Source organism: Epinephelus lanceolatus, chromosome 7 (assembly GCF_041903045.1).
Source record: "Epinephelus lanceolatus isolate andai-2023 chromosome 7, ASM4190304v1, whole genome shotgun sequence".
NCBI lineage: Eukaryota > Metazoa > Chordata > Actinopteri > Perciformes > Serranidae > Epinephelus > Epinephelus lanceolatus.
Genome location: NC_135740.1, coordinates 24,108,449 through 24,136,226, shown reverse-complemented (window position 1 = coordinate 24,136,226; position 27,778 = coordinate 24,108,449). Strand labels below are relative to the sequence as shown.

The 27,778-nt window shown below is 40.6% G+C and overlaps 4 protein-coding genes across 4 annotated transcripts; all 4 read right to left on the bottom strand.

The window, feature by feature from the left end:
- Positions 1-6,186: 6,186 nt before the first annotated feature.
- Positions 6,187-9,984, bottom strand: LOC117261148 (protocadherin gamma-A2). Its single transcript, XM_033633426.2, has one exon. It carries the CDS (start codon positions 9,696-9,698, stop codon positions 7,233-7,235), a length of 2,466 nt encoding a protein of 821 aa, XP_033489317.2. The 5' UTR covers positions 9,699-9,984; the 3' UTR covers positions 6,187-7,232.
- Positions 9,985-10,486: 502 nt separating this feature from the next.
- LOC144463855 (protocadherin gamma-A11-like) lies at positions 10,487-14,501 on the bottom strand. Its single transcript, XM_078169627.1, has 2 exons — positions 12,252-14,501; positions 10,487-10,513 (listed from the first exon to the last, which is right to left on the bottom strand). The coding sequence occupies exons 1-2, from the start codon at positions 14,499-14,501 to the stop codon at positions 10,487-10,489; spliced, it is 2,277 nt and encodes a 758-aa protein (XP_078025753.1).
- Positions 14,502-18,305: 3,804 nt separating this feature from the next.
- On the bottom strand, positions 18,306-20,588 carry LOC117250962 (protocadherin gamma-A11-like). The gene has a single exon (XM_033616913.2). The coding sequence runs from the start codon at positions 20,586-20,588 to the stop codon at positions 18,306-18,308; it is 2,283 nt and encodes a 760-aa protein (XP_033472804.2).
- A 3,909-nt stretch (positions 20,589-24,497) lies between these two features.
- On the bottom strand, positions 24,498-26,780 carry LOC144463854 (protocadherin gamma-A11-like). The gene has a single exon (XM_078169626.1). The coding sequence runs from the start codon at positions 26,778-26,780 to the stop codon at positions 24,498-24,500; it is 2,283 nt and encodes a 760-aa protein (XP_078025752.1).
- Positions 26,781-27,778: the final 998 nt, after the last annotated feature.

Below are 27,778 nucleotides of genomic sequence, written 5' to 3'. Positions count from 1 at the left end.
GTCACTAATGTATAATAATTTCTGAGAGACGATTTAATTTTGAACGGGAGGTTTTCTTCTATATTTAACTGAACCTGGCCATTTTTACCAGAATCCTTATCTTGGACACTAACTAACGCCACAACTGTGCCGGGAGCAGAATCCTCCGAAATCTTACCTGAGTATGAAGCCATTATGATTACTGGACTGTTATCATTCACATCTGCTATCTCGATTATTAATTTGCTGGCGCCCGCTACACCCCACGGATCTTTTGCTTGAAGGTTTATTTCGTAATTTGGAGAAACCTCATAATCGATGTCACCCATGAGTTTAACCTCTCCAGTGTTGGGATTTATTTCAAAAGGACAAGACGAATCCTCCTCTAAGTGTGTGAAATAATACGTGACGTTACCATTGTAACCTTGATCCGCATCTGCGGCACTGACTCTGGCTATAACTGTGCCTCGCAAAACATTTTCCAACACAGATGCTTTGTACACGGACTGCGTAAAAACGGGTGCGTTGTCGTTTGCATCCAGAACAGTTATATGTATCTTAACTGTCCCAGACCTCTGCGGTTCCCCTCCATCGACAGCTGTTAATATAAGCGCATGCTCGCTTTGCGTCTCGCGGTCTAAACCACTCTGAAGCATCATTTCAGCATATTTACTCCCATCTGCGCGAGTGTGTTGTTTCAGAACAAAATGACGATTTTCCTTTAAAGAGTAACTTTGCAGTGAATTTATTCCGACATCAGGATCAGCTGCACTATCGAGCAAGAACACAGTGCCTGTGGGTGTTGACTCGCTTATTTCCAAATTAATCTCCTTTTTGGGAAAAGCAGGAGCGTGATCGTTTACATCTTGTATTTCGATAGTAATGGAAAACAATTCAAGTGGATCTTCGAGGACAATTTCTAGGCTAAAGCTACAAGGTGATTTCTTGGCGCATAATTTTTCTCTGTCGATTCTTTCATTGACAACGATATGTCCTTTGTTCTGGTTCAGCGCGACATATTGGTTATCATCATCTATAACAAGTCGGGCCCGACCAGAAACCAACCTTTTAACATCCAAGCCCAGGTCTTTTGCAACGTCTCCGACAAACAGCCCTTTCCTCATCTCCTCTGGGATAGAATAACGAATTTGTCCGCTGACCGCAGCAACAAGGCAGAAAAGCAAAATGGAGACCCTCCAATCCAGCGAAGCGCCTTTGCTCTTCAGAATATCCATTTTTCCATGAATAAGAGATCCAAAATGACGCAGTTATCCGTACAGAGAAAGAAGCCTCGTATCTCGCTTACAGTTTGGACCATATATTTTATAGTCTTCAGTGAAATCCAAGCAAACCATCCACACCAAAGCTTTATATGTACACAACAATCGCCTATTTCCTTCGAAGACGGGCGGTGACTTGTGATAAGAGTGATGTTAGACACATCAAAGTCTGCTTAGGCAACAGCACCACCAACAGTGACTAAGTAAAACAACAGCATCATCATCAATGGTGTGTGTGGATACTGAAAACTGTATGGTCTGTACATGTAAAGGAGAAAACGTGTGTATCAGACATACATATGAAGACAGTGTAAAGGGTCAAAAATATGTACTGGATTTTAAAATGGCGTTAAAACGTCTTTGGGGATATAGTACAGTTCATTGTTCTTTTTTTTTCTCTACTGGTCAATGTGTAATTTAAGAGCAACTGAAGAACAAGGACACTATTCATCATGATTATTTCACAGTGCTTCAGTTTTCAGTGTATTTCTATATGCTATGGTTACTTATGTATTTTTTGAGGATATTGTAATATCTTTTATATTGAAAGATACAAAGCTACCTGATGCTACAATAAGCATATGGTTGTGCCTTTTGTTGATTAGTGTATGAAGTCTTTTGTTAAGTATTTCCTATGTTGAGCAAACAGGAAAAAAATACTGAGGCTGAGCTGGGTGAAGGCTAGAGTTTTCTGCCTCTTTGTTTCTATACAGGTACCGTGTTTGCTACTGGCCCAGGTTCCCCTGGGCCTGAGGCCATCAATGCATAATCTAGTGTATCAAAGTGAGCCCTCCCTGCTTAGTTTAATGTTGCGGCTGTACAACATTAAAATTAAATTCATTAAAGAGCAAAAAATAAAAAATCTGTGAAAATGCCACTACCTTGTCATTCTTTTCTCTGCATCTCATTATACATATAACTGGCCATTGTCACCATGTTTGGACAGTAATTAAATGAAAATAAAAGTGGGTAATCCTGAGAATACTTTGTACTGTGTTGGGAAGTGGTTCCCAGTAATCACACAACTTCCCTGCAGATCATTTTAACATATAACAGCTGCAACAATCTCAAATATAAGAGCCAAATATTCTTTTAAACAATGTTAACAACAAATTGTGGACATACACGCACAAACAGAGTAAAATGGTGCAGAGATGTCTATAGATAGATGGATAGATAGATAATCTTTTCTCTCCTGATCCAATCTGACTGATAAATCCAGTGACCTACATTTGAGCACTGGATTCCCTATCTAGTATGAAACCACTGCAACATTCATCCGCAGTTGCACAGCAGTGTATTTCTTCTCTAGGTAGCTACAACATGATGCATGCACAGGTAGGAAAGTCTATTTTTTAATAGGTCACGATGGTTTCCCCCATCGTCCTGTGATCAAACACAATATTAGCATATACTGCCGCAGAGCACAACATTCTGAGCATCATGATTGTGCATTATTCAGGCAAGGACTGCACAGCAGGACGATTAATATTCATGTAGTATAAAACCTCGGGTGGAATCACACAGCACATGAAAATAAGAGCAAAGCAGCTGCCTGTATTTCAAGACTGCTGCCTAAAATCTCAGTCTTGTATGAGTATGACTTTCAAAGCAGCATTTGGGAAGATGTGCGTCTTTCAAACATTTAAAATGTGAGGTTTGCTGGTCGGTTTCAGTACAGTTTCAGTGTGTGTGTGTGTGTGTGTGTGTGGTGAATATAGATACAGAGGAAAAGAGAGAGTAAAGACAAGACATGGAAAATGGATGGAAACTCATTCTGGGTTTCATATTGATTGTGGGAGTTGGCTGTGGTGATGGTGTTGATGAGGCTGTGCTACTGACATGACAGTAAAAAGAAGTGGTGTACTGTGTGAGATTTAAAGAGAGAAGAAAATGAAAACTTCCTTACCTACAGGATCGAAATGGGAGTTCCATTCAAGGAGTGCACCGAGAAAAGAAAGGAGAAAAAAGAAAACAGTTAGTGTGAATTCTAAAAATAAATTAATCAGATCTTGTAACACCATTTTACACTAATATGTATTACATACATATCCATGGTGAAATAAAGACTTAAATAATGGCTTGATCTTGTGACATATCAGACATCATGATAATGTGTTATTGCCCCTAATCAGTCACCACAAAGTCCTTCAGGAAAACTTCCCGGGGTTACTTTGAGCAAACTATGCCATCCATCAAATAGTGTGATGTCAGGTAGATGTCCAAAATCCATCAGTTGCATAAAGCTTTCTGTTTCTTGACTTACATAAGTTAGACTACTTTACCACATTGTTTGGAAAATACAAATATGATACTGTCAACAAAGCGAAAGCTTCAACCTGCTCAGCTCTGTTCTGCTCACTTCAGAACATTGTTAGCACACCAAAAATAGAGTCATGTTTTCCTTCTTAAATGGAGACTTCAGATGGTAACTCTGACTGTCAACTGGAAGAATGTGCCTTAGATGTGTTGAAATGCTGCATTACAAAGACAGCTGAGCTCTAATTTGACCCAACATTTTGAAATAACTCTTAAAATTAAAGTAAGTCTTTTTCTAAGTATTTAACTTACAGTATGCTTCCTTTATTCTTCAACCAGCCTAACCTACCAGCCCTTATCCTGTGATGGTATTATTTAGAAAAGTGTCATTTGAAGTCACATATCCTAATCAAATGACAGGTTATCATATTACAACTAAAGTAGAATGCAAGAATCATCTGCTTGGGTGACAACATGTAATCAAATTTAACAAAGTGCCAAGAAAATTGTCTCTGTGTTGCTAACACAAACAATGGGGGAAATAAGAATTCACACCTCAACAAATAATAAAGTAGAAAAACACGGGGAAAAAAAGTATAAACACACTAACCCAAATGTATTTAATATTTGGTGGAGAAGCCCTGTTTGCATTCTCAGCTTCAAGACACTTTCAATACACAGACCATAATCTCTCAGTGTGTTCAGATGGAATTTTGGCGTTTTGGATCATTGACATGCTGGAAGAAACACCTGCATCTTATTCTCATCGTCCTGATCACTCTTCACAAGAATTTTCCAGTGCAATGCTCCATTCTTCCTCCCTTTGATAATTTGAATTCTGCTGGTAGCATGAGAAGAGAAGCAGCTCCATACCATGATGCTTGTACCTCTGACTGTAGGTGTGATATTTTTAGGGTCACATGCATAGCAATTTCTCCTCCGAGCCTGGTGCATTATATTGTTGACAAAAAGCTTGTTTGAAGCTTGGTAAACAACATTTGGACAAGCCTGTAGATCAGTGGGAGAATGCAGTTTGGTCAGATGAGACACAAATTGAACCTCTCAGCAAATTGTGATGTGCCTTTTTTGGAGGAGAAAAAGCTCTGCCTGTGACGCTAAAATACCACAGTTTTGAGGTGGAAACATTACAGTATAAGGCTGCTTCTGAACTTGTAGTACCAGCAGAATTCAAATTATCAAAGGGTGGGAGAATGGTGCAATGCACTGGGAAATGCTTACAAAGACTCTGTTACAAAATAAATTTAGATCATGTGTGCAACACTGTTTGTCCCCTGCATCATTCCACTTTATTACACATAACTGTTTTACTGGATTGAAATGTTACAATGTATTTATCTGTGCAGTTTAATAGTAATGTCTGGTCAAAAAAAAATTGCAAATAGCTAAATAGGAAATAAGTTCAATGATAAAAAATGTTGACGTGTTGAATATCTTTCCCCCACTGCACACAAAAGAAGTGCAGTTTAAAGGTGTCTCCGAAAAATTTGCACTTCTATAATTACATACATAATGTCTCAGCAGTTTTCCAACAATTCATCCTGTACTCTGCACAAGATGTTTCCATAAAAAAAAACTTAAATCATCAGTATTGAATAACACTGAAAACTAGTGATGCTTGTGTTAATTAATGATTAGTCCTGCTGTTAGGCTGACACACTTTTCTACCATTCTCCAATAGTGTCAACCCTGCTGCTTAAAACAGAGTTCTTGTGACCCAGATACTATTAATAAACAAAAATTAGGCACTGCTTGTTTTTTTTCCTCCACCTACCATGTCTGAAATTAGGAGCACAAATTAGCCTGAAGCTGTAACGCGAAACAGGAACACACATGAATTCACATGGGAATGTTTTTGATGACAAAACCTCTCTGCTTCATAACCATGACACAGTCAGTAGCAGGCACACACACGCACATAAACTGAGGGAGAGAGAAAGACATTATGTAGCACAGAAGCACGCATAACATTTTAACAGTTGTATAAGACTCTAACCACTGACCTGACTGCAGCTCTAATGTATATAATTTACATTTAAAAAAATACGTTTGTTTTCTATTGTTCATGTGACTTTAAAGGTTCCTTGCTTTTGTACTTCTGATTTCTCTTTCGTTCTTACTATTGTCTGTCTGAAACTTTGCTGATGCTAAAGAGGCCTCAGGTGTGTCAAATTGATAGTCGATCAAAAAAAATAAATAATATATGGGTTAAGGGAAAGAGGGAATGCAAAGGGATGCAACAGCACAACTTAAAAACTTTTGAAAAGAATCATCCTGTCTTTTCCATCCAGTAAAATTATATTAAGCATTGTTCTATGGTTGGTATTGGAGCATTGCACTATGCCTACAAACTCAAATGCAACATCTTTCACATTCTACAATAAAATGGATATATGAGAAATGGCACTCTACTGAGCTGAATATTTCAAGTTAGCAGCAAAGTTATGGTTAAAAATCTTCACAACAATCTGCAGTTATCTACAGGCATTGTTTTGCATTAATTGTGTATGACTTGTAAGTGCATTGTAACACTGCTCTGTTCAGGTTTGTGGGTTTGTGGCTAAATGTAATGTACTTGTCTTGGTTTGGAGAAACTGCAATGCCAACATTTTCTTCAGCTACTGGGCTAAAAGAAGAAAGAGGATCTATAGAATGTTCATTTGAGTTTTATTTAACAGGAAGTGTCAAATACTTCTTCCTCAGCCTGAGGTGAGGCACACAGTACACTGTACATGCAAGTCTCTGTCAAAGTGCAAGTTTTATTTTTATTGTTAATTACAGTTTCCATGGATTTTTGTTATGATGACCGTCAGCTTTGGTTTCCATACAAATGTCCCTCATTCTTGTCTTGATCTTAACAAGTCTGTGCAAAAGGTCATTAGGTCACTGGAAAAGTTCTTCAAGTTTATTTTTCATCAGTATACACCCATAGTCTGTTTACATATTGTTCAATTCATAGTGCAAAGGTTTTATTGTGTCTCTGTCACACAACAAATCATGTGTTTTGTGGAAACACAACATGGCATTATCAAAACTTGGCTGCAGTGTAGTCCAAGTCAAAAAAGGACAATAAATAAAAGTGTGAAGGCCGTTTTTCACAAAAACATTAACAGAGGCAAAGACAAATATACCACGGACAAAGCAAAAAATTAATTCCTCGGCTGTATTATTCTCAGAATACCAGAAGATACAATGATAAATAGAGCAGTCAGAAAGGTCTACCATGCATTTCAAAATGAGAGAAGAGAGAGACAGATAGAAATAGATAGTGGGAGGGTGACAGAGGAAGATAATTAAGAGTCAGGTAAACAAAACAAGCCTGACCCAACCTGACAAATAGAAGACACAACTTTCTTCTGCAAACTGTTTCAAACTTTGATGAAAACAATAGCAAGGATGCGGATAGAAAAATCACTTATCTTATGTTACCATAGTAATATTTTCTAAAATACTCCAGAAGATAGACTATTTACATTTGGATTAGGATTATCATATTATCTATATTCAGGGTTAGGTGGTGGGGGATGAGGTTCAGGTTATTAGCAAAACTCCAAGAACATTACAGCACATTAAAGCATAGACAACATGTTTACGCACGAATAAAATTGTGACATATTTGGCAGTCAAAGGGTCCAATTTTAATTTAGGGATATTTTACAACAGTGACAGCTGTGTCAAAAATGTTATGGCCGACTCTCATTTAACCACGTAACACGGATGCGATGCACCGGCCCTCACCTTCAGAGTAGCTCTGTCCGCACTTGCGCGCCTTAACGTGTTTTTTTGATAAGCTGCGCTTCTTTGCTTCAGTGTATCAGTGTCTGTGCTGGACCCGAAACGGAAATCGCCTCTCCACGACCCTGTGGTCATGAAGGAATCATACCGCTCATCTTTTAGCAGGGTGCCACAGCGGCTTAAATCTGTAAAACTAGGGGGGCAGTAGGTCGTGGGGAAAACTGGTAGACTAGCGGTGGTTGAACGGTAAACGTAACTACGCCGGCAGAGCTTAAAGTAAAACACTCCGCTGAGTAAAAGGATGAAAAGAGAGGAAACAGCTATCAAAGCGATAATCAAATAAAACGTTAAGTCATCGCTCTCCTGTGGTTCATCTGTAAACTCAAAGAGCTCGTTTAAAACAGGCAGCCCGTCACCAATCACCACGCTGACCGTGGCGGTGGCGGACAGAGATTCGTGCCCGTTATCGGTTACTGAAACAACAACCGTTTGTTTCGGCTCATCGTCCTCCATGAATGCTCGCAAAGTTCTGATTTCTCCTGTATGCAGACCGACTATGAACAGGTTAGGCCGCGTTGCTTTGATTATTCTGTAGGACAGCCAGGCGTTATGGCCAGAGTCTGCGTCCACAGCTACCACCTTAGTAACCAGGTAACCACGAGGCGCTTCAATGGGCACCATATCCTCAGCTATGAACCCGGTGGTTTGGACAGGATATAGGACAACCGGTGCGTTGTCATTTTGGTCTTTAATAAAAGCGTTTACAGTGCAGGTGGTGGAGAGTGGAGGGTCGCCTCCATCTCGAGCTGTCACCTTAATTTGAAAGTGAACTGACTGTTCGTAATCAAAGAGGCGTGACGTGAAGAGCTCTCCTGTGTCTGCGTTGATGGTGAGGAAGGAGGACACTTCTGACTTTGTATCCTTTGATATTTGGTACAGTATTTTAGCATTAGAGCCGTCGTCAATGTCCTCTGCTGTCACTCTCATCACAAACGTGCCAACGGGCTGGTTTTCCAGGATGTTGGCATTGTACTCGCGCTGCGTAAACGTCGGAGGGTTATCATTAATGTCAGTGACCACGATTGTAATAACTTTTATACTAGAGAGTGGGGGAGAGCCCGCATCAGTGGCTGTGACTGTGATGTTATACTCGGGTTGAAGCTCTCTGTCTAGTATTCCGTCAGTCACTAACATGTAATAGTTTTTGACCTCCGACACAAATTTAAATGGAACATTTTGTGGGATTGTACACGTGACGCGCCCACTGCTTCCAGTGTCCAGGTCATACATATTAATCAGAGCAACCATAGTTCCTGGTTTAGAGTCTTCAGCCACGTTAGCAGAGGCTGACTTTATTTCTATTATGGGCTTATTGTCATTTACGTCAATGACGTCAATTATAAGTTTACAGTGAGACGCCTGACCACCTCCATCTTTAGCCTGGACATCCAGTTCATGCGTACTGGCCTCTTCATAGTCAATAACACCTGCCACCCTAACTTCTCCACTCACAGGGTTAATTTCAATAACTCCCCCAGTCTTGTCTGACAAGTGACTGAAAGAGTAGGTTATCTCTCCATAAACACCCTCATCTGAGTCCGTGGCATTTAGCTTTGCTATGAGAGTCCCTATGGCCGAGTTCTCTGGTACAGAGGTTTTGTAGACTCGTTGGCTAAAAGCTGGAACGTTGTCATTGGCGTCCAAAACACGGATATGGATAGAAGCAGTTCCTGATCTGACCGGATTTCCCCCGTCAATTCCATTGATTTTCAGTACATGTTCAGCTTGCGCCTCCCGGTCCAAGGCCTTTTTAAGAACAAGTTCCGGATAAGCATTGCCGTTTATTTGGGTGCTCATTTCCAGTGCAAAATGGTCATTCGGGCTCAGTTTATATTCACGGACTGAGTTGGTTCCCAGATCGGGGTCATGCGCGCTTTCCAATGGAAAGCGCCTCCCAAGAACAGTGGATTCGACTAAATCGAGCCGTATCTCCTCTGCAGCGAACACTGGGCTGTTGTCATTTATATCTGCAATATCCAAAACTATGCTGTATGCTTGAAGGGGATCTTCGAGTAACAGCTGATACTGCAGGGTGCAGACAGTGGCTTGCGCGCAGAGCTCCTCTCGGTCTATCCGTTGGCTGATCAAAAGATTCCCTGACGCAGTGTCCAGTTCACACAGCTGACTAGTCCCTTCTGCAACAACACGGGCTCGACGAGCATCAAGCTCCGACACTTTCAGCCCCAGATCCCGTGCAACATTGCCGATAACCGACCCCCGCTGCATCTCCTCTGGAAGGATGTAACGGACTTCTCCAAACGAAGCACCAAAAATGAGGCAAAGCGATAAAAAATGCAGCCACCATTTTAAGTTTATTCGCTGGTCCATTATTAAACATGCTTTCAGAAGCGGATGTACTGTCGACATTGTGGCTAAATCCTAAACATATACATCCAAATATCGAGCTGAAAATCCAACTGTAATCCAACGGCTCCCTGCCTCTGTAGCTGAGTTAATCATGCTCTATTAGGGAAGCTGTCTGCTTGGATTCCTCTCTCTCTGTCCCCATTTCACAACTGCGCTCTCTCCTGCTCTCTCCCTCTCTCTCACACTTTCACTCTCACACACACACAGTCTCTCTCCTTCTCTCCCTCATACACTCCCACACACACACAAACAGCATGCATACACAGCCCTCGGCTCTAACCCAATACTCCAGTTCCACTGACACAGATAAGGTGAGACACGCCATAGCATCCATGAGTCAGACATTATAAAAGAGCGTCACCAAGAGACGGAGAGGATTATTACAACAGTGGACCATATGCTCTGAACCACATTTGCTGATATTTTTAACACCATTTTGTTGCACTGTGACCAAGATATGACCTACTTAATATTACACAAGATGAACATTCAAGTTCGAGGCAACAGGGGTTGGACAGGAAAAGCAACACCTGAATAATGCAATGCAACCCGGCACAATACCTCTGCTATGGATAGTATCTTTGCAAATGTTGCAATGCTTAGATTTAGTCGACAATTTATTTATCCCCGTAACAAGATGACTTAATCTGTCTGTTCCAATGCATTACACTGAATTTCAGCTGCATGACAGATGACAGTAGTATTCACACACATACTCCTAAAGGTCACCATACTCAACAGCAATAAGTAGGTCATGGAAACTATGAGTTTCTGGGATAAGCAATCCTCTAGGAGCTGAGGGCCTGTAGCATAGACTAGAATACACACAAAAAAAAAAGACCCAGCAGGGAGTTATTTTTCTGTGCTGCTGTGTAAGTTTAGCTGTTGATCCAGATCTTTAGTGCAATTACTTGAATTTGTTCTCTGTACATTAATCACAGTCTGGTCTGTGTCCAAACAGGGCAGGAGCAGGCCTGAGCAGACAGCTAAATCTGCAGAAAATATAACTGGTGCCAAAGTCCTAGTGTCCAGAACTTAAGCACCTCCCAAGTCAGGAAATTGTGCAAAAACATGCACATAATGTCCCACATAATCGGACTTTATACACCGTTGATGTACTCCTCAATCAATGCATGCACATAGAGTAACTTATTATTAACATGGTATTATAGAGCAGTGAGTGTTGCTCTTATTTATGTGTTTGATGAAGAGTCAACCATATATATATATATATATATATATATATATATATATATATATATATATATATATATATATATATATATATATATATATATATATATATATATGAGCTTCATAATGCATCAAGGGGCTCAATTGAGCTTATATGAAATGGATCACTTTTATCAAATGAAATGAAGATGCATGTTTAAGTATCAAAATGCCATTAAACAAATACAAAATAAGGAATGGTGAAAGTGTTATATTGGAAGCATTAAGCCCTAATAAGTGGACTACAGCAATCATGAAGAGGGTGGAGCTCTGATGGTATACTGCATTTTATTTAACTCTCAGAATTTCAATTGATAAAGCCAGTGTAATTTTATTTTTTGTTTCACCCCTATCATCATTAATAATAACAACATGAAGTGAGGACAGGGGCCTGATGTTGCGCCCATTCATTTTAAGAACACACTCAGAGACAAAAAAAATCAGAGACCATCTAGAACTACTAAGACACAGTGAACTGTAGGACTTTCCACTTAGAATTACTAAGAAAAATACAATGTTACCGGGGTTACTGCTTATTTCACTTCACTTTAATAAAAGACTGGTTTAAGTTCAAGCAATGTTGTGTCGTTACTTCAAACAGCAGATCTAATATTTGTAAAGTGGATACAAACTTGTAACAGTAAAATAGTACTACAGTGATTGATTTAAGTTATAGGTATGCAGATGGGTTTAATCTCAGGCCAAAATCTAAAAGTTTAGGAAAATAACCATGTTAATTGGCTGCACCCAGTGTTAATGTTCAGTGCTGATAGTTAAGAATAACTGTCTGTAGCAGGATAACTGACCATCACTCTGCACTCCGCTGTGTCATAGCCTTCAGTTACTGCATCTATATCTGTAATTTAAAATTAAAATTACAGTAGAAAAATGAAAATAAAATACAAAAATAACATTACCAATTTACATTTACAAATATTCTTCTCATTTCTACATGTGTGAATGATGAAAGAAAAAAAAAGTCAGTAATTGCTTTAGTCAAACAAATGTTTGCCTTCCAAATAGGTAACCTAAAAGCAGCAACTTATTCAATTGCCAACATAAAAACAAAGGAAACCTAAATATTTCTTAATAAACGACAACATACTCATAAAAAACAAAAAGGGGACAACAGAATAAAATTAAGTAGTCACAGGGCACGGAGATGCATCAGTAAATCGTTGTTCAGCACCAAGGAGAGAGAAAGGAGACAGTCAAATATATCCGTCTGGTTGAATGCAGTGGAAATGAGAAAGAGCGTGTGTGTGTGTTATTACAGACGTTTTACACATGTAGGACACATGATTTGAAGCATGTCCCTACCTCAGGAGAACCGTCACTATCTCCAAAAACATCAGCAAAGTCTGATGGACTTTTCCTCAGAGTCTGGTCAGCAGGCAGTGTGTTGTCATTGTAAGATGACACGAACTTAAAGTCACTGGTTCTTGAACCTGTTGTCAGGTAGGCGTCATAATTGTAAGTGCTGCGTAAAGTTCCTGTGCCGTCAACATCTGCGTAATTAGGAGGGAGATAAGCGCTGGGGATGGCAACTGCTCCATCAAACAACAGTCTGGGCTTTCTCCTGCGACAAAACCTCACACCCAGCATGATGATGATGAAGGTCAGGAAAAACGTCGACACAGACACCAGCGCAATGATCAGATAAGACGTCAGTTTGGAATTCTTCTCATCATAAGAAATGTCCTTCAGTTCTGGCACCTCAGCCAAGTTATCAGAAATCAGTAAATACATGGAACAGGTGGCAGACAGAGAGGGCTGTCCGTTATCTTTCACTGACACAATCAGGTTCTGTTTCATGCTGTCAGACTCGGAAATGTCCCGCTGTGTCCTGATCTCTCCGCTGTGGACACCAATAGTGAAAAGGCCTGGATCTGTGGATTTCACTATATCATAGGACAGCCAGGCGTTCTGTCCGGAGTCCGCGTCCACCGCGATCACTTTGGACACCAGAGAGCCTCCGTGTGCAGCTTTGGGGACCAGCTCGGTCATGAAGGAGTTGCCCTCCGGCCCGGGGTACAGTATCCGAGGAGAGTTGTCATTCACATCCGATATGAACACACTGACGGTCACGTTGCTGCTCAGCGGAGGAGAACCGTTGTCTCTGCCCATCACGTGGACTTTAAAGCTCCTCAACTGTTCATAATCAAACGACCTCACAGCGTGGATCACCCCCGTGTCTCCGTTAACAGACACATAGGAGGACACCGGGGCACCGTTCACCTCACCGGGTAACAGAGAATAAATCACTGTACCGTTTTGTCTCCAGTCGGGATCTCGAGCACTAACGGAACATAAAGTGGAGCCAGGTTTGTTATTTTCACTCACATATGCGCTGTACGACTGTTCCTCAAACACAGGTGGGTTGTCGTTGATGTCTGCTACAGATAACTCAACAGTTTTAGAGGAGGACAGAGGTGGAGAGCCCTCGTCAGTGGCAGTGATTGTAATGTTGTAATCAGACACTACTTCACGGTCCAGTTGTCCTGTGGTCACCAGAGAATAATAGTTTTTAATAGAAGGAACCAACTTAAAAGGGGCGTTTTGTTGAATGGAGCAGCGGACCTGTCTGTTATTCTCAGAGTCTCTATCCTGCACGTTAATGATGCCCACCTCTGTACCAGGTGGGATGTCCTCAGGTATGGGATTAGTCAATGATTTCAAATTAACTACAGGAGCGTTGTCATTCACATCAGTGACAGAAATTATTGCTTTAGCATAAGATGACAGCCCTAACCCATCTTTTGCTTTAAGACGTATTTCAAATGATTTCGTAGTTTCATAATCAATAGCGCCAATCACTCGAATATCCCCCATTTTACGATCAATACTAAATATCTTCCTTACATCGTCTGTAACATGTCCAAAGTCATAAGTCACGTCTCCATTGACTCCCTCGTCGGCATCAGTAGCACTCACTGTGACCACTACAGTACCTACAGGAGAGTTTTCAGGCAGACTGGCTTTATAAACGGCCTGGCTGAACACTGGGGCGTTATCATTAGCATCCAGCACAGTGACGTGTATGACTACAGTACCTGATCTCTGAGGAGAGCCACCATCTAAAGCTGTCAGGAGCAAACTGAGCTCTTGCTGTTTTTCTCGATCGAGCTCTTTATCCAAAACAAGCTCTATTGTGTTTCCATCAACGGACAAAATGAAATTATCATTCTTCTTAAGGCTGTACTGCTGAACTGAATTCTGTCCTACATCCGCATCGTGTGCCTCCTCAATCACAAAACGAGCTCCCCTGACTGCCGACTCTTGAATTTCGATATTAATCAAATCTTCGTTAAACTGAGGCGAGTTATCATTAATATCTTGAATGTGGAGACTGATCCGATGGAGCTCGAGAGGATTCTCCAGCACCAGTTCGTGTTTCAGGATGCACGAAGCCTTTTCTCCACAGAGCCCCTCTCGATCAATCCTGTCGGCAACAATCAACTCTCCGTTATTCAGATTTATGTCACAATAACGTTTATCAGTCTCATCGGTGTCGATGCGGGCTCTTCTGTTGGAGAACGCACCCGCCTGCAGCCCGAGATCCTTGGCCATATTTCCAATAACTGATCCTCGTTTCATCTCCTCCGGAAAAGAATAGCTCATGTCTCCATATGCGCCATGCAGAAAAAGCAGGAGGAAATGAAACCCGCACGTCTGAAACAAGAACATTTTCGAATCCATCGTCGACGAAAAGTTTCTGACAGGCAGAGGAATAAAAAGGACAAAGACAGTTCAACCAAATAACACGGATGGCAACTGCAAATCCAAGGTGGTTGTCCCTATCTAGACACAAGAGCGGAACAATGTGCGTCCAAACCAAAGGATAGAGAGATTCAAACATCTTAAGGCTGGTGTATAGCGCCACCGTGAGTTAAGTTAAACAAAAGCACCACTGAAAAATGAAATAAAAGGAGAAACTTCAAATTGGCTGCAGACTGCTTATAAGTTCTGTTTATATGAAACAGACACTGTAACTGCTATGATGCTCTGTATGAGCAGTGTTTACAGCTGCAGTTATCCACCAGGGTCAAACCAGGAAACAAGAAACGTCAACACTGTTGGATCTCTCACACTTACTGTTGGACTACTTATATGGTCTGTTCATATCCTGTATGCCCAAAAATAAAATAAAATATGTACAAATATTTTTGTCGATTAGGTAGTGGCTCTCTTAACTTGGATTATTTCTTTCTTTTTCTGCTTTTAAAAGTTTCAAAGTCACCACAATCACGATAAGCAAGATGATAAGCAAGATTTGCAAATCCACAGAGTTGTAAAAGCTTTGAATAGAGAGCACCTGCATCTTTAGTTGGATTAAAAAGGGAAGTAATTGTTTGTAATGTTTAAAAGGACAGATCATTTCTTTAAGTACAACAAGGCACTAAACATTTACAAAGTTAATTATTTATTTATTGATGTTTATATATCTTACCTATTGCTTACATCATTTATAATAAATGCACTGAATGTGTCTCTGTGGGTTTATCATCACATTAACCTACATTTGGAATTCTATACTTCTGATTGGTGTATTCAGTCACACACCAGAGAGAAACCAAAGCAGTAGTGGTGTGACGTTGATGAAAGTGTGGGGACACACACACACAAAATAAGCATCTCAGTAGATATCAGCTGTTCAGCACCAAGGACAGAGAAAAAAGCCCAGACAGTTAAATGCATCTGCCTGGCTGAAAACAGTGGACATAATGAAGAAGACTCACGTGAACAAACAGAGTCAATTGGCTGTCTGTGTGTGTGTGTGTGTGTGTGTGTGCATGCACATGTAAAAAACAACCACTGTACTCCCTTTTTGCAAAGAAGAAAGGCCATGACCCTAAAGATCACCTGCACTCAGTATTTTACCACAAACTTCTAATCAAGCAACAGTGTTTCAGAGTGATTAAAATATGTCTCCACATCACATGCAGTTAAAGATGGATTGAAGAAGCCTTTGCCCTCTTCTGAACAGAGCAAAATAGAAAAAAACACACAAAAAAACCCTGTCTTGTACCATCACAGATAAGAGATTAATGATATAGTTTGTCAATAACTATCAACAAGACAACAGCTAGTGTATTGGATCAAACACTTACTATAACAGATAAATTAGAAACAACCATACATCACAATATAGTTAAGACAGAAGTAGTGAAGACCAATCACTTTAAATCAAGTCAATCCACAGAAAACACTAAGGCGGAACAGCTGTTACCAAAGTCACTGTGCTCAAAAAACTATTTGTGTAACCTGGAGGGGAAAGTCTCTCATTCTGCAGACACCTTATAGACTGCCTCAGTGACATTCAGACTGTATTTTGATGAATGAGGTGACAGACATTCTGTCAAATCATGTTTATTATTGGTCTACAACACAAGAGCAAGCCTCAGTCTTCAAAGTGAGACACATGTGACTCACAATGTTATGAATAAAATAAATTTCATTCATTCAGAGGATATAATGAAGCTAGTACAATCACTCGGACACTGCAGACATATCCATGGGACAGACACGACAGTGTGATATGACAAACTGAGATAAAAATTAAAAATGTGTTATTGTCTCTCACTACATTGGTATTATCTGTATCAGACAATCACACTTTTCAGATCAGAGAGCAACCACAGCACATGTTAGCAATCAGCTATAACAAAACTCAAACAAAAGCAAGCCCAAACAAACACTGCTGTTAAAGAAGCGAAATGGACTCAGTTCAAATACGTGTATACTACAGGTGATGTCATCCACTGGAAGAGCCAGCATTAGTCAACAGTTGCATGTCTAGGTAGGTTTTCAACAATTTAGCTTTCAAATATAAAAATCAACACAAATTCCACAGTGTAAGATCAATGCGTATATTTGCATTTATTGATGTGGCACACACACCTTTTTCCAAAGCAACACTCAGATGAGGTACAACCCAAGCATTAACAAGTAACCATCAACAACAAGTTTCACAAACTTTAGTTTGAAGCTTGTTCTAAGGGAAGTGGGTCAAGATTGCAGGTGTATGAAGTCGGTCATGAATGCACAAGAACAAAGACAGGTATTGTTTGTTTTGTCTGTGTGTTTGTAGATCAGAGTGAAAACAGAGAGATGTGTCTGCCAGAAACTTCCAGTGAATAAGACACACACTAAAAATGTCGTATGATAACACATACAGCCACAGATGTCTTTTCCTCTGCAACAATGATTATCCAATTGTGTGTGTGATGTGTTTTAGCAGTGAGAGAAACTTAATTTAAATGGAACATGTAAATAAAAGCAGTCAGAGGTCATCACTGAAACTCAGTCACATTGTCCTGTTTATGCTGATAAGTAAAGAGGAGGCTTATTTAATTATTTAGTCAGCGATAATTTGATTCAAGCACTGCATGCACTCACATTGGATTAAATACATACTGTTAATGAAAAAGTGGAGACCAAGGTTTTGATGTCAACACAAAACAATCCTCGTAAAAAGGAATGTCACAATGTCACACCTTCACATGAGCAATGAACTGCTTTACTGCTGAGCAAACACCAATAAAAACACATCTACAAATAAAAAAGCAAGCAGAGAGGTGACAAAACGACACGATTGGAGTAACTTCAGAGGGAAAAAAAATGTTTGGTTTTTTTTATGGATAAGACAACATATCTCCTGACATGAGCAACACATAGAATATCAGGAACTAATTCATTGTGAGTCTGTCAGTGTCAATAATGTACTAACAAGACTGAGGTAATATCTAAATTACAACAAGATGGTAACTAATAAACCAAATGTAACAGCTTCACATTGTCAAAATAAAAGTGGCCATGATTTAAATGAAATCAATTTTTGCATACTGAACAAAAGCTTCTTAAAGGTGATGATTGAAATTGATCAAAGAATCTTCGTGAAAAATGATTTAAAAAGACAGACGAATAAGGACATACAAACAAAAGGATAAAAATGCACAAAAGAACAAATATACACCCCAACTCATTACAAGTCTCAAAGTAGGGGGAAAACAATGTTTTGAGTTTGTATATATCCAAAAATCAAATACGCAATTGCATAAAATTAAGTATTTGAAAATAAAATGTGTGTATTTATCTATACTTTTGTTTGATAGTTCTTTAGGGTTGTTACAAAACTTCTGACAAAATTGATGCTATGTGTTTTCACACCTCTAAACACTCACATTATACAAATGTTTCAGAAAAGTCTGACGGACTTTTCCATAACGTCAGAAGCTTAAGTCTTAAATTTGAAAGAACCATCATGAACTTCTAACAACTTTCCGACCCATGAAAAGTGTATTAAAACACCACCACCAAAGACGAGAGGAATACAACCGAAATGACTCAAAGCAAAACACAAGGGTGGCCTCTTCAGGACTTAAGTGTTATGAAATGCAGCCCTACCTCAGGAGAGCCATCACTATCTCCAAAGGCATCGGCAAAGTCTGATGGACTTTTCCTCAGAGTCTGGTCAGCAGGCAGTGTGTTGTCATTGTAAGATGACACGAACTTAAAGTCACTGGTTCTTGAACCTGTTGTCAGGTAGGCGTCATAATTGTAAGTGCTGCGTAAAGTTCCTGTGCCGTCAACATCTGCGTAATTAGGAGGGAGATAAGCGCTGGGGATGGCAACTGCTCCATCAAACAACAGTCTGGGCTTTCTCCTGCGACAAAACCTCACACCCAGGATGATGATGATGAAGGTCAGGAAAAACGTCGACACAGACACCAGCGCGATGATCAGATAAGACGTCAGTTTGGAATTCTTCTCATCATAAGAAATGTCCTTCAGTTCTGGCACCTCAGCCAAGTTATCAGAAATCAGTAAATACATGGAACAGGTGGCAGACAGAGAGGGCTGTCCGTTATCTTTCACTGACACAATCAGGTTCTGTTTCATGCTGTCAGACTCGGAAATGTCCCGCTGTGTCCTGATCTCTCCGCTGTGGACACCAATAGTGAAAAGGCCCGGATCTGTGGATTTCACTATATCATACGACAGCCAGGCGTTCTGTCCGGAGTCCGCGTCCACCGCTATCACTTTGGACACCAGAGAGCCTCCGTGTGCAGCTTTGGGGACCAGCTCGGTCATGAAGGAGTTGCCCTCCGGCCCGGGGTACAGTATCTGAGGAGAGTTGTCATTCACATCCGATATGAACACACTGACGGTCACGTTGCTGCTCAGCGGAGGAGAACCGTTGTCTCTGCCCATCACGTGGACTTTAAAACTCCTCAACTGTTCATAATCAAACGACCTCACAGCGTGGATCACCCCCGTGTCTCCGTTAACAGACACATAGGAGGACACCGGGGAACCGTTCACCTCACCGGGTAACAGAGAATAAATCACTGTACCGTTTTGTCTCCAGTCGGGGTCTCGAGCACTAACGGAACATAAAGTGGAGCCAGGTTTGTTATTTTCACTCACATATGCGCTGTACGACTGTTCCTCAAACACAGGTGGGTTGTCGTTGATGTCTGCTACAGATAACTCAACACTTTTAGAGGAGGACAGAGGTGGAGAGCCCTCGTCACTGGCAGTGATTGTAATGTTGTAATCAGACACTACTTCACGGTCCAGTTGTCCTGTGGTCACCAGAGAATAATAGTTTTTAATAGAAGGAACCAACTTAAAAGGGGCGTTTTGCTGAATGGAGCAGCGGACCTGTCTGTTATTCTCAGAGTCTCTATCCTGCACGTTAATGATGCCCACCTCTGTACCAGGTGGGATGTCCTCAGGTATGGGGTTAGTCAGTGATTTCAAATCTACTACAGGAGCGTTGTCATTCACATCAGTGACAGAAATTATTGCTTTAGCATAAGATGACAGCCCTAATCCATCTTTTGCTTTAAGACGTATTTCAAATGAAGTGGTGGCTTCATAGTCAACAGAGCCAATAACACGTATATCTCCCACCTTACGATCAATACTAAATATCGTCCTTACATCGTCTGTAACATGTCCAAAGTCATAAGTCACGTCTCCATTGACTCCCTCGTCTGCATCAGTAGCGCTCACTGTGACCACTACAGTACCTACAGGAGAGTTTTCAGGCAGACTGGCTTTATAAACGGCCTGGCTGAACACTGGGGCGTTATCATTAGCATCCAGCACAGTGACGTGTATGACTACAGTACCTGATCTCTGAGGAGAGCCACCATCTAAAGCTGTAAGAAGCAAACTGAGCTCTTGCTGTTTTTCTCGATCGAGCTCTCTATCCAGAACAAGCTCTATTATGTTTCCATCAACGGACAAAATGAAATTATCATTCTTCTTAAGGCTGTACTGCTGAACTGAATTCTGTCCTACATCCGCATCGTGTGCCTCCTCGATCACAAAACGAGCCCCCCTGTCTGCCGACTCTTGAATTTCGATATTAATCAAATCTTCGTTAAAATGAGGCGAGTTATCATTAATATCTTGAATGTGGAGACTGATCCGATGGAGCTCGAGAGGATTCTCCAGCACCAGCTCGTGTTTCAGGATGCACGAAGCCTTTTCTCCACAGAGCCCCTCTCGATCAATCCTGTCGGCAACAATCAACTCTCCGTTATTCAGGTTTATGTCACAGTAACGTTTATCAGTCCTATCGGTGTCGATACGGGCTCTTCTGTTAGAGAACGCACCCGCATGCAGCCCGAGATCCTTGGCCATATTTCCAATAAATGATCCTCGTTTCATCTCCTCCGTAAAAGAATAGCTCAGATCTCCATATGCGCCATGCAGAAAAAGCAGGAGGAAATGAAACCCGCACGTTTGAAACAAGAACATTTTCGAATCGATTGTCGAGGTAAAGTTCCTGACAGGCAGAGGAATAAAATGAACAAAGACAGATCACCCAAATAACACGGATGGCAACTGCGAATTCAGGGTGGCTGCCCCTATCTAGACACAAGAGCGGAAGCATGCGCGTCCAAACCAAAGGATAGAGAGATTCAAACATCTTAAGGCTGGTGTATAGCGCCACCGTGAGTTTAATTCAACAAAAGCACTAGTAAAAAATAAAATACAAGAGGACACTTCAAACTGGCTGAAGCCTGCTTCTAAGTTCTGTTTATATGAAACAGACACTGTAACTGCGATGATGCTCTGTATGATCAGTGTTTACAGCTGCAGTTATCCACCAGGGTCAAACCAGGAAACAAGACCAACAAACAGCTCTTACAGTATGACTAAAATGTAGTCTGATGTCAAGGCTCAGGGTATGAATACAGTATGGTCATCTTCTTTTGCATATATAAAATAAGAACTGTACTGTTTTTAGTTGTATGTTCTGTCACTGTGAGGATACAGTCTCTGTGTGTGTTTTTCCTCACTCAGGATGCAGTGCTAACCTGTTGTTCTGCATGAGTGTTTTCACACTGGACATACAGACCATAACATGTTTAGCCTCAGCTGACTGTATGCCAAGACCAGCCTGGTGGACTTATTCATATCCTGTATGACCATAAAATAAAATAAAATATGTACAGATATTTGTGTTGACTAGTTAGTGTCTCTCTTAACTTGGATAATTTCTTTCTTTTTCTGCTTCTAAAAGTGGTAAAGTAAGTTAAAGTCACCACAATCACTTTAACCAAGATTTGCAGATCTGCAGAGTTGTAAAAGCTTTGAATAAAGACCACCTGCATCTTTAGTTGTATTAAAAAGGGAAGTAATTGTCTGTAATGTTTAAAAGGACAGTTAATGTATGTAAGTACAACGAAGCACTATAGCTTTGCAGAGTTAATAATTAATATACTGATGTTTATATATCATACCAATTGTTTAAATCATTTATAATAAATGCACTGAATGTGTCTCTGTGGGTTTATCATCACATTAACCTACATTTGGAATGCCAAAATTCTGATTGGTTTATTTAATGACATGCCAGGGAGAAACCAAAGCAGTAGTGGTGTGACGTTGATGAAAGTGTGAGGGAAACTAAACAAAAAGCATCTGAGAAGATATCAGCTGTTCAGCACCAAGGACAGAGAAATGAGCCCAGACACTCAACTACATCTACCTAATTGTGGACACAACAAAGAGCACTAGTTGTGTGTGTGTGTGTGTGTGTGTGTGTGTGTGTGTGTGTGTGTGTGTGTTTGTGTGTGCAGCACCTGCACTAAGTATTTTACTACAAACTTCTATAAAGTGATTAAAATATCTCTCCACATCACATGCAGTCAAAGATGGGTTGAAGCAGCCTTTGTCCTCTTCTGAACACAGCAATATAAAAAGTAAAAAAAAAAACCTTCCTCCTAGCATTACAGAATAGAGATAAATTATATAGTTTGTCAGTAAGTATCAACAAAACAACAGCAGATGTATTAGATCAAACACTTACTATTGCAAATAAATGAAAAACAACCATACTTGGCAACATAGCCAACACACAAGTAGTTATGACCAATCACTTTAAATCCAGTAAATCCACAGAAAACACTAAGGCAGAACCAAAAAAACCTAAATCACTGCTAGAAAAAACTATGTGGCTAACTTGGAAAGGAGAGTCTGTAATTCTGCAGACAGGACCTTACAGACTACCTCAGTGACAGATGTTCTGTCCAGTCATGTTTATTGTTGGTATACAATACAAGAGCAAGCCTCAATCTTCAAAGTGACACACAGACTGAAAAAATACACACGACTCACAATGTTATGAATAGAATAAATGTCATTCATTCAGAGCACTCAGAGCATAATGAAACTAGCACAATCACTGCAGACACTGCATGGGACAGACACTACAGTGTGAAATAACAAACTGAGGTTAAAATCAAAAATGTATAATTATCTCTCACTACATTTGTATTATCTGTATCGCAAAATCACACTGGTCATACCGGAGACCAATCACAGCACATGTTAGCAATCAGCTATAACAAAACTCAAACAAAAGCAAACCCAAACAAACACTGCTGTTCATGAAACATAGTGAATTTAGTTCAAATAGGTGTATACTACAGGTGATGTCATCCACCTGAAGAGCCAGCATTAGTCAACAGAAGCATGTACAGTTACGTTTTTAGCCATTTAGCGTTCAAATATAAAAATCAGTGCATAATTATAACACAAATTCCCTGGAGAAAAAAAAGTGTAAGATCAATGTGTACATATACATTTATTGATGTGGCACACACATCTCTTTCCAAAGTAACAGTTAGATGAGGTACAACCCAAGCATTAACGAGTAACCATCAACAACAAGTTTCACAAACTTTAGTTTGAAGCTTGTTCTAAGGGAAGTGGGTCAAGATTGCAGGTGTATGAAGTTGGCCATGGATGCAAAAGAACTAAGATGGTTTTTGTTTGTTTTGTCTTTGTGATTGTAGATCAGAGGGAAAACAGAGAGATGTGTCTACCAGAAACTTCCAGTGAATAAGACACACATTACAAATGTCATATGATAACACATACAGCCACAGATGTCTTTTCCTCTGCAACAATAATTATCCAATTGTGTGTATGATATGTTTTAGCAGTGAGAGAAACTTAATGTAAATGGAACATGTAAATAAAAGCAGTCAGAGGTCATCACTGAAACTCAGTCACATTGTCCTGTTTATGCTGATAAGTAAAGAGGAGGCTTATTTAATTATTTAGTCAGCGATGATTCGATTCAAGCACTGCATGCACTCACACTGGATTAAATACATACTGTTAATGAAAAAGTGGAGACCAAGGTTTTGATGTCAACACAAACAATCCTCGTAAAAAGGAATGTCACAATGTCACACCTTCACATGAGCAATGAACTGCTTTAATGATGAGCAAACACCAATAACAACACATCTACAAATAAAAAAGCAAGCAGAGAGGTGACAAAATGAAACATGATCGAAGTAACTTTCAGAGGGGAAAAAAGTATTTTTGTTATGGATAAGACAACATATCTCCTGACTTGAACAACACACATAAAATATCAGGAACTAACTCATTGTGAGTCTGTCAGTGTCAGTAACGTACTAACAAGCCTTGGGTAAAATCTAAATTACAACAAGACTGTAACTAACAAACCAAATGTAACAGCTTCACATTGTGAAAACAATGGGCCATGATTAAATTTCAATTTTGCAAACTGAACAAAAGCTTTTTAGGAAGATGATGGAAATTGATCAAAGAATCTTTGTGAAAAATGATTTAGATAGACGGACAAATGAGGAGATACGAATACAAGGATAAAAATGCACAAAAGAACAATTATACACCACAATATCAAAGTATCAAAGTAAGTAGAAAACAATGTTTTGAGTTTGTAATAAATATCCAAATATTTTATACGCAATTGCATTAAATCAAGTATTTGAAAATAAAATGTGTGCACTTGTTTTTTGTTTGTTAGTTCTTTAGTTTTGTTTTACAAAACTTCTGACAAAATTGATGCTATGTGTTTTCACACCTCCAAACACATTTTCCAAACGTTTCAGCAAAGTCTGACAGACTTTTCCTCAAAGTCAGAAGAACCATCATGAACTCGAAACAACTCTCCGACCCATTAAAAGTGTATTTAAACACCACCACCAAAGACGAGAGGAATACAACCGAAATGACTCAAAGCAAAACACAAGGGTGGCCTCTTCAGGACTTAAGTGTTATGAAATGCAGCCCTACCTCAGGAGAAGCATCACTATCTCCAAAGGCATCAGCAAAGTCTGATGGACTTTTCCTCAGAGTCTGGTCAGCAGGCAGTGTGTTGTCATTGTAAGATGACACGAACTTGAAGTCACTGGTTCTTGAGCCTGTTGTCAGGTAGGCGTCATAATTGTAAGTGCTGCGTAAAGTTCCTGTGCCGTCAACATCTGCGTAATTAGGAGGGAGATAAGTGCTGGGGATGGCAACTGCTCCATCAAACAACAGTCTGGGCTTTCTCCTGCGACAAAACCTCACACCCAGGATGATGATGATGAAGGTCAGGAAAAACGTCGACACAGACACCAGCGCGATGATCAGATAAGACGTCAGTTTGGAATTCTTCTCATCATAAGAAATGTCCTTCAGTTCTGGCACCTCAGCCAAGTTATCAGAAATCAGTAAATACATGGAACAGGTGGCAGACAGAGAGGGCTGTCCGTTATCTTTCACTGACACAATCAGGTTCTGTTTCATGCTGTCAGACTCGGAAATGTCCCGCTGTGTCCTGATCTCTCCGCTGTGGACACCAATAGTGAAAAGGCCCGGATCTGTGGATTTCACTATATCATAGGACAGCCAGGCGTTCTGTCCGGAGTCCGCGTCCACCGCGATCACTTTGGACACCAGAGAGCCTCCGTGTGCAGCTTTGGGGACCAGCTCGGTCATGAAGGAGTTGCCCTCCGGCCCGGGGTACAGTATCTGAGGAGAGTTGTCATTCACATCCGATATGAACACACTGACGGTCACGTTGCTGCTCAGTGGAGGAGAACCGTTGTCTCTGCCCATCACGTGGACTTTAAAACTTCTGAACTGTTCATAATCAAACGACCTCACAGCGTGGATCACTCCCGTGTCTCCGTTAACAGACACATAGGACGACACCGGGGAACCGTTCACCTCACCGGGTAACAGAGAATAAATCACTGTACCGTTTTGTCTCCAGTCGGGGTCTCGAGCACTAACGGAACATAAAGTGGAGCCAGGTTTGTTATTTTCACTCACATATGCGCTGTACGACTGTTCCTCAAACACAGGTGGGTTGTCGTTGATGTCTGCTACAGATAACTCAACACTTTTAGAGGAGGACAGAGGTGGAGAGCCCTCGTCACTGGCAGTGATTGTAATGTTGTAATCAGACACTACTTCACGGTCCAGTTGTCCTGTGGTCACCAGAGAATAATAGTTTTTAATAGAAGGAACCAACTTAAAAGGGACGTTTTGCTGAATGGAGCAGCGGACCTGTCTGTTATTCTCAGAGTCTCTATCCTGCACGTTAATGATGCCCACCTCTGTACCAGGTGGGGTGTCCTCAGGTATGGGGTTAGTCAGTGATTTCAAATCTACTACAGGAGCGTTGTCATTCACATCAGTGACAGAAATTATTGCTTTAGCATAAGATGACAGCCCTAATCCATCTTTTGCTTTAAGACGTATTTCAAATGAAGTGGTGGCTTCATAGTCAACAGAGCCAATAACACGTATATCCCCCACCTTACGGTCAATACTAAATATCTTCTTCACATCTTCTGTAACATGTCCGAATTCATAAGTCACGTCTCCATTGACTCCCTCGTCTGCATCAGTAGCACTCACTGTGACCACTATAGTATCTACAGGAGAATTTTCAGGCAGACTGGCTTTATAAACGGCCTGGCTGAACACTGGGGCGTTATCATTAGCATCCAGCACAGTGACGTGTATGACTACAGTACCTGATCTCTGAGGAGAGCCACCATCTAGAGCTGTAAGAAGCAAATTGAGCTCTTGCTGTTTTTCTCGATCGAGCTCTTTATCCAGAACAAGCTCTATTGTGTTTCCATCAGCAGCCAAAATGAAATTATCATTCTTCTTAAGGCTGTACTGCTGAACTGAATTCTGTCCTACATCCGCATCGTGTGCCTCCTCGATCACAAAACGAGCTCCCCTGACTGCCGACTCTCGGATTTCTATATTTATCAATTCTTCCTTAAACTGAGGCGAGTTATCATTAATATCTTGAACGTGCAGACTGATCCGATGGAGCTCGAGAGGATTCTCCAGCACCAGCTCGTGTTTTAGGATGCACGAAGCCTTTTCTCCACAGAGCCCCTCTCGATCAATCCTGTCGGCAACAATCAACTCTCCGTTATTCAGGTTTATGTCACAGTAACGTTTATCAGTTTCATCGGTGTCGATACGGGCTCTTCTGTTAGACAGTGCGCTCGTCTGCAGCCCGAGATCCTTGGCCATATTTCCAATAACTGATCCTCGTTTCATCTCCTCCGGAAACGAATAGCTCAGATCTGCATATGCGCCATGCAGAAAAAGCAGGAGGAAAGAGAAACCGCAAGCGATCATATTACAATCCATAATCACGGATGAATTCCTAATATGTCTCAGGATCGAAGCAACAAACACACTTCAACCACATAACACGAATAGTAACTGCAGCTCAGCGCGAATGTGTTTCACTTATCTAGACCACGCAATGGGCGTACAAGAACGTCTGTCCACAAAGGACAGAGGATATAAACCATTCTAAGGCTGGTGAATAGCGACACCGTGAGTAAAGTTCATAAATAACATTGATTTAAAAGTTCAAATGAAACACTGATAAATTGATTGCAGCCTATATAACTTTGTCCACCAGTGCTCTAAATAAAACATAACATACATTTACCTTGGTGTTTACAACATTTACAACTACAGTAACCCACAACCATATCCAATAAGATACCAGCTGCAGTAAGAACTGCTGTGCATTTAGTTTAATGCATCAAAGACAGACTCTCACTGAGGTCTGAGGACAGCATGTACGAGCATGGGCTCAGGTGGTCTTTAAATTGTCAGAGTCAACACACATCAGTGGCATTTGTAGGGAAATTAATCTTTGTCAGATACAAGGATATGAAAAAGACTAATTGTCTTAATTTGTGACTAAATCTCAGCCATAAATCTTGATATCAATCATCTGATAATCATATAAAGGGGGTTACTGAGTTGTTGATTTTTTGTTTGTTTGTTTTTCTGCAAGCAGTAGACCAGCTGTCTATCCAACTTCCCTGAATGCGGCCTGGTGAAAGATGTAAAAGGTAAAGGCTGCAGTCACAATAACCCTGATGTGTACTTTAGGTGCGATCCAAGACTTTCACCAGGTTGTACTTTCTTTAAAGCTAGCTTGTAAGCCTCATGTAAGCCTGGGCATGACTGTAGAGATTTGCTGGGAAAAAAAGAAGAAAAAAACATGT

Excerpts from the sequence above, each read along its gene's own strand:
- LOC117250962 (XM_033616913.2), bottom strand. The coding sequence starts at position 20,588 with ATGGCCAAGGATCTCGGGCTGCATGCGGGTGCGTTCTCTAACAGAAGA.
- LOC117261148 (XM_033633426.2), bottom strand. The coding sequence starts at position 9,698 with ATGTCGACAGTACATCCGCTTCTGAAAGCATGTTTAATAATGGACCAG.
- LOC144463855 (XM_078169627.1), bottom strand. The coding sequence starts at position 14,501 with ATGGCCAAGGATCTCGGGCTGCAGGCGGGTGCGTTCTCCAACAGAAGA. Across the intron at positions 10,514-12,251 it reads ATAGTGACGGTTCTCCTGAG|TCTATGCTACAGGCCCTCAG; the intron begins GTAGGGACATGC and ends TGTGTATTCTAG.
- LOC144463854 (XM_078169626.1), bottom strand. The coding sequence starts at position 26,780 with ATGGCCAAGGATCTCGGGCTGCAGACGAGCGCACTGTCTAACAGAAGA.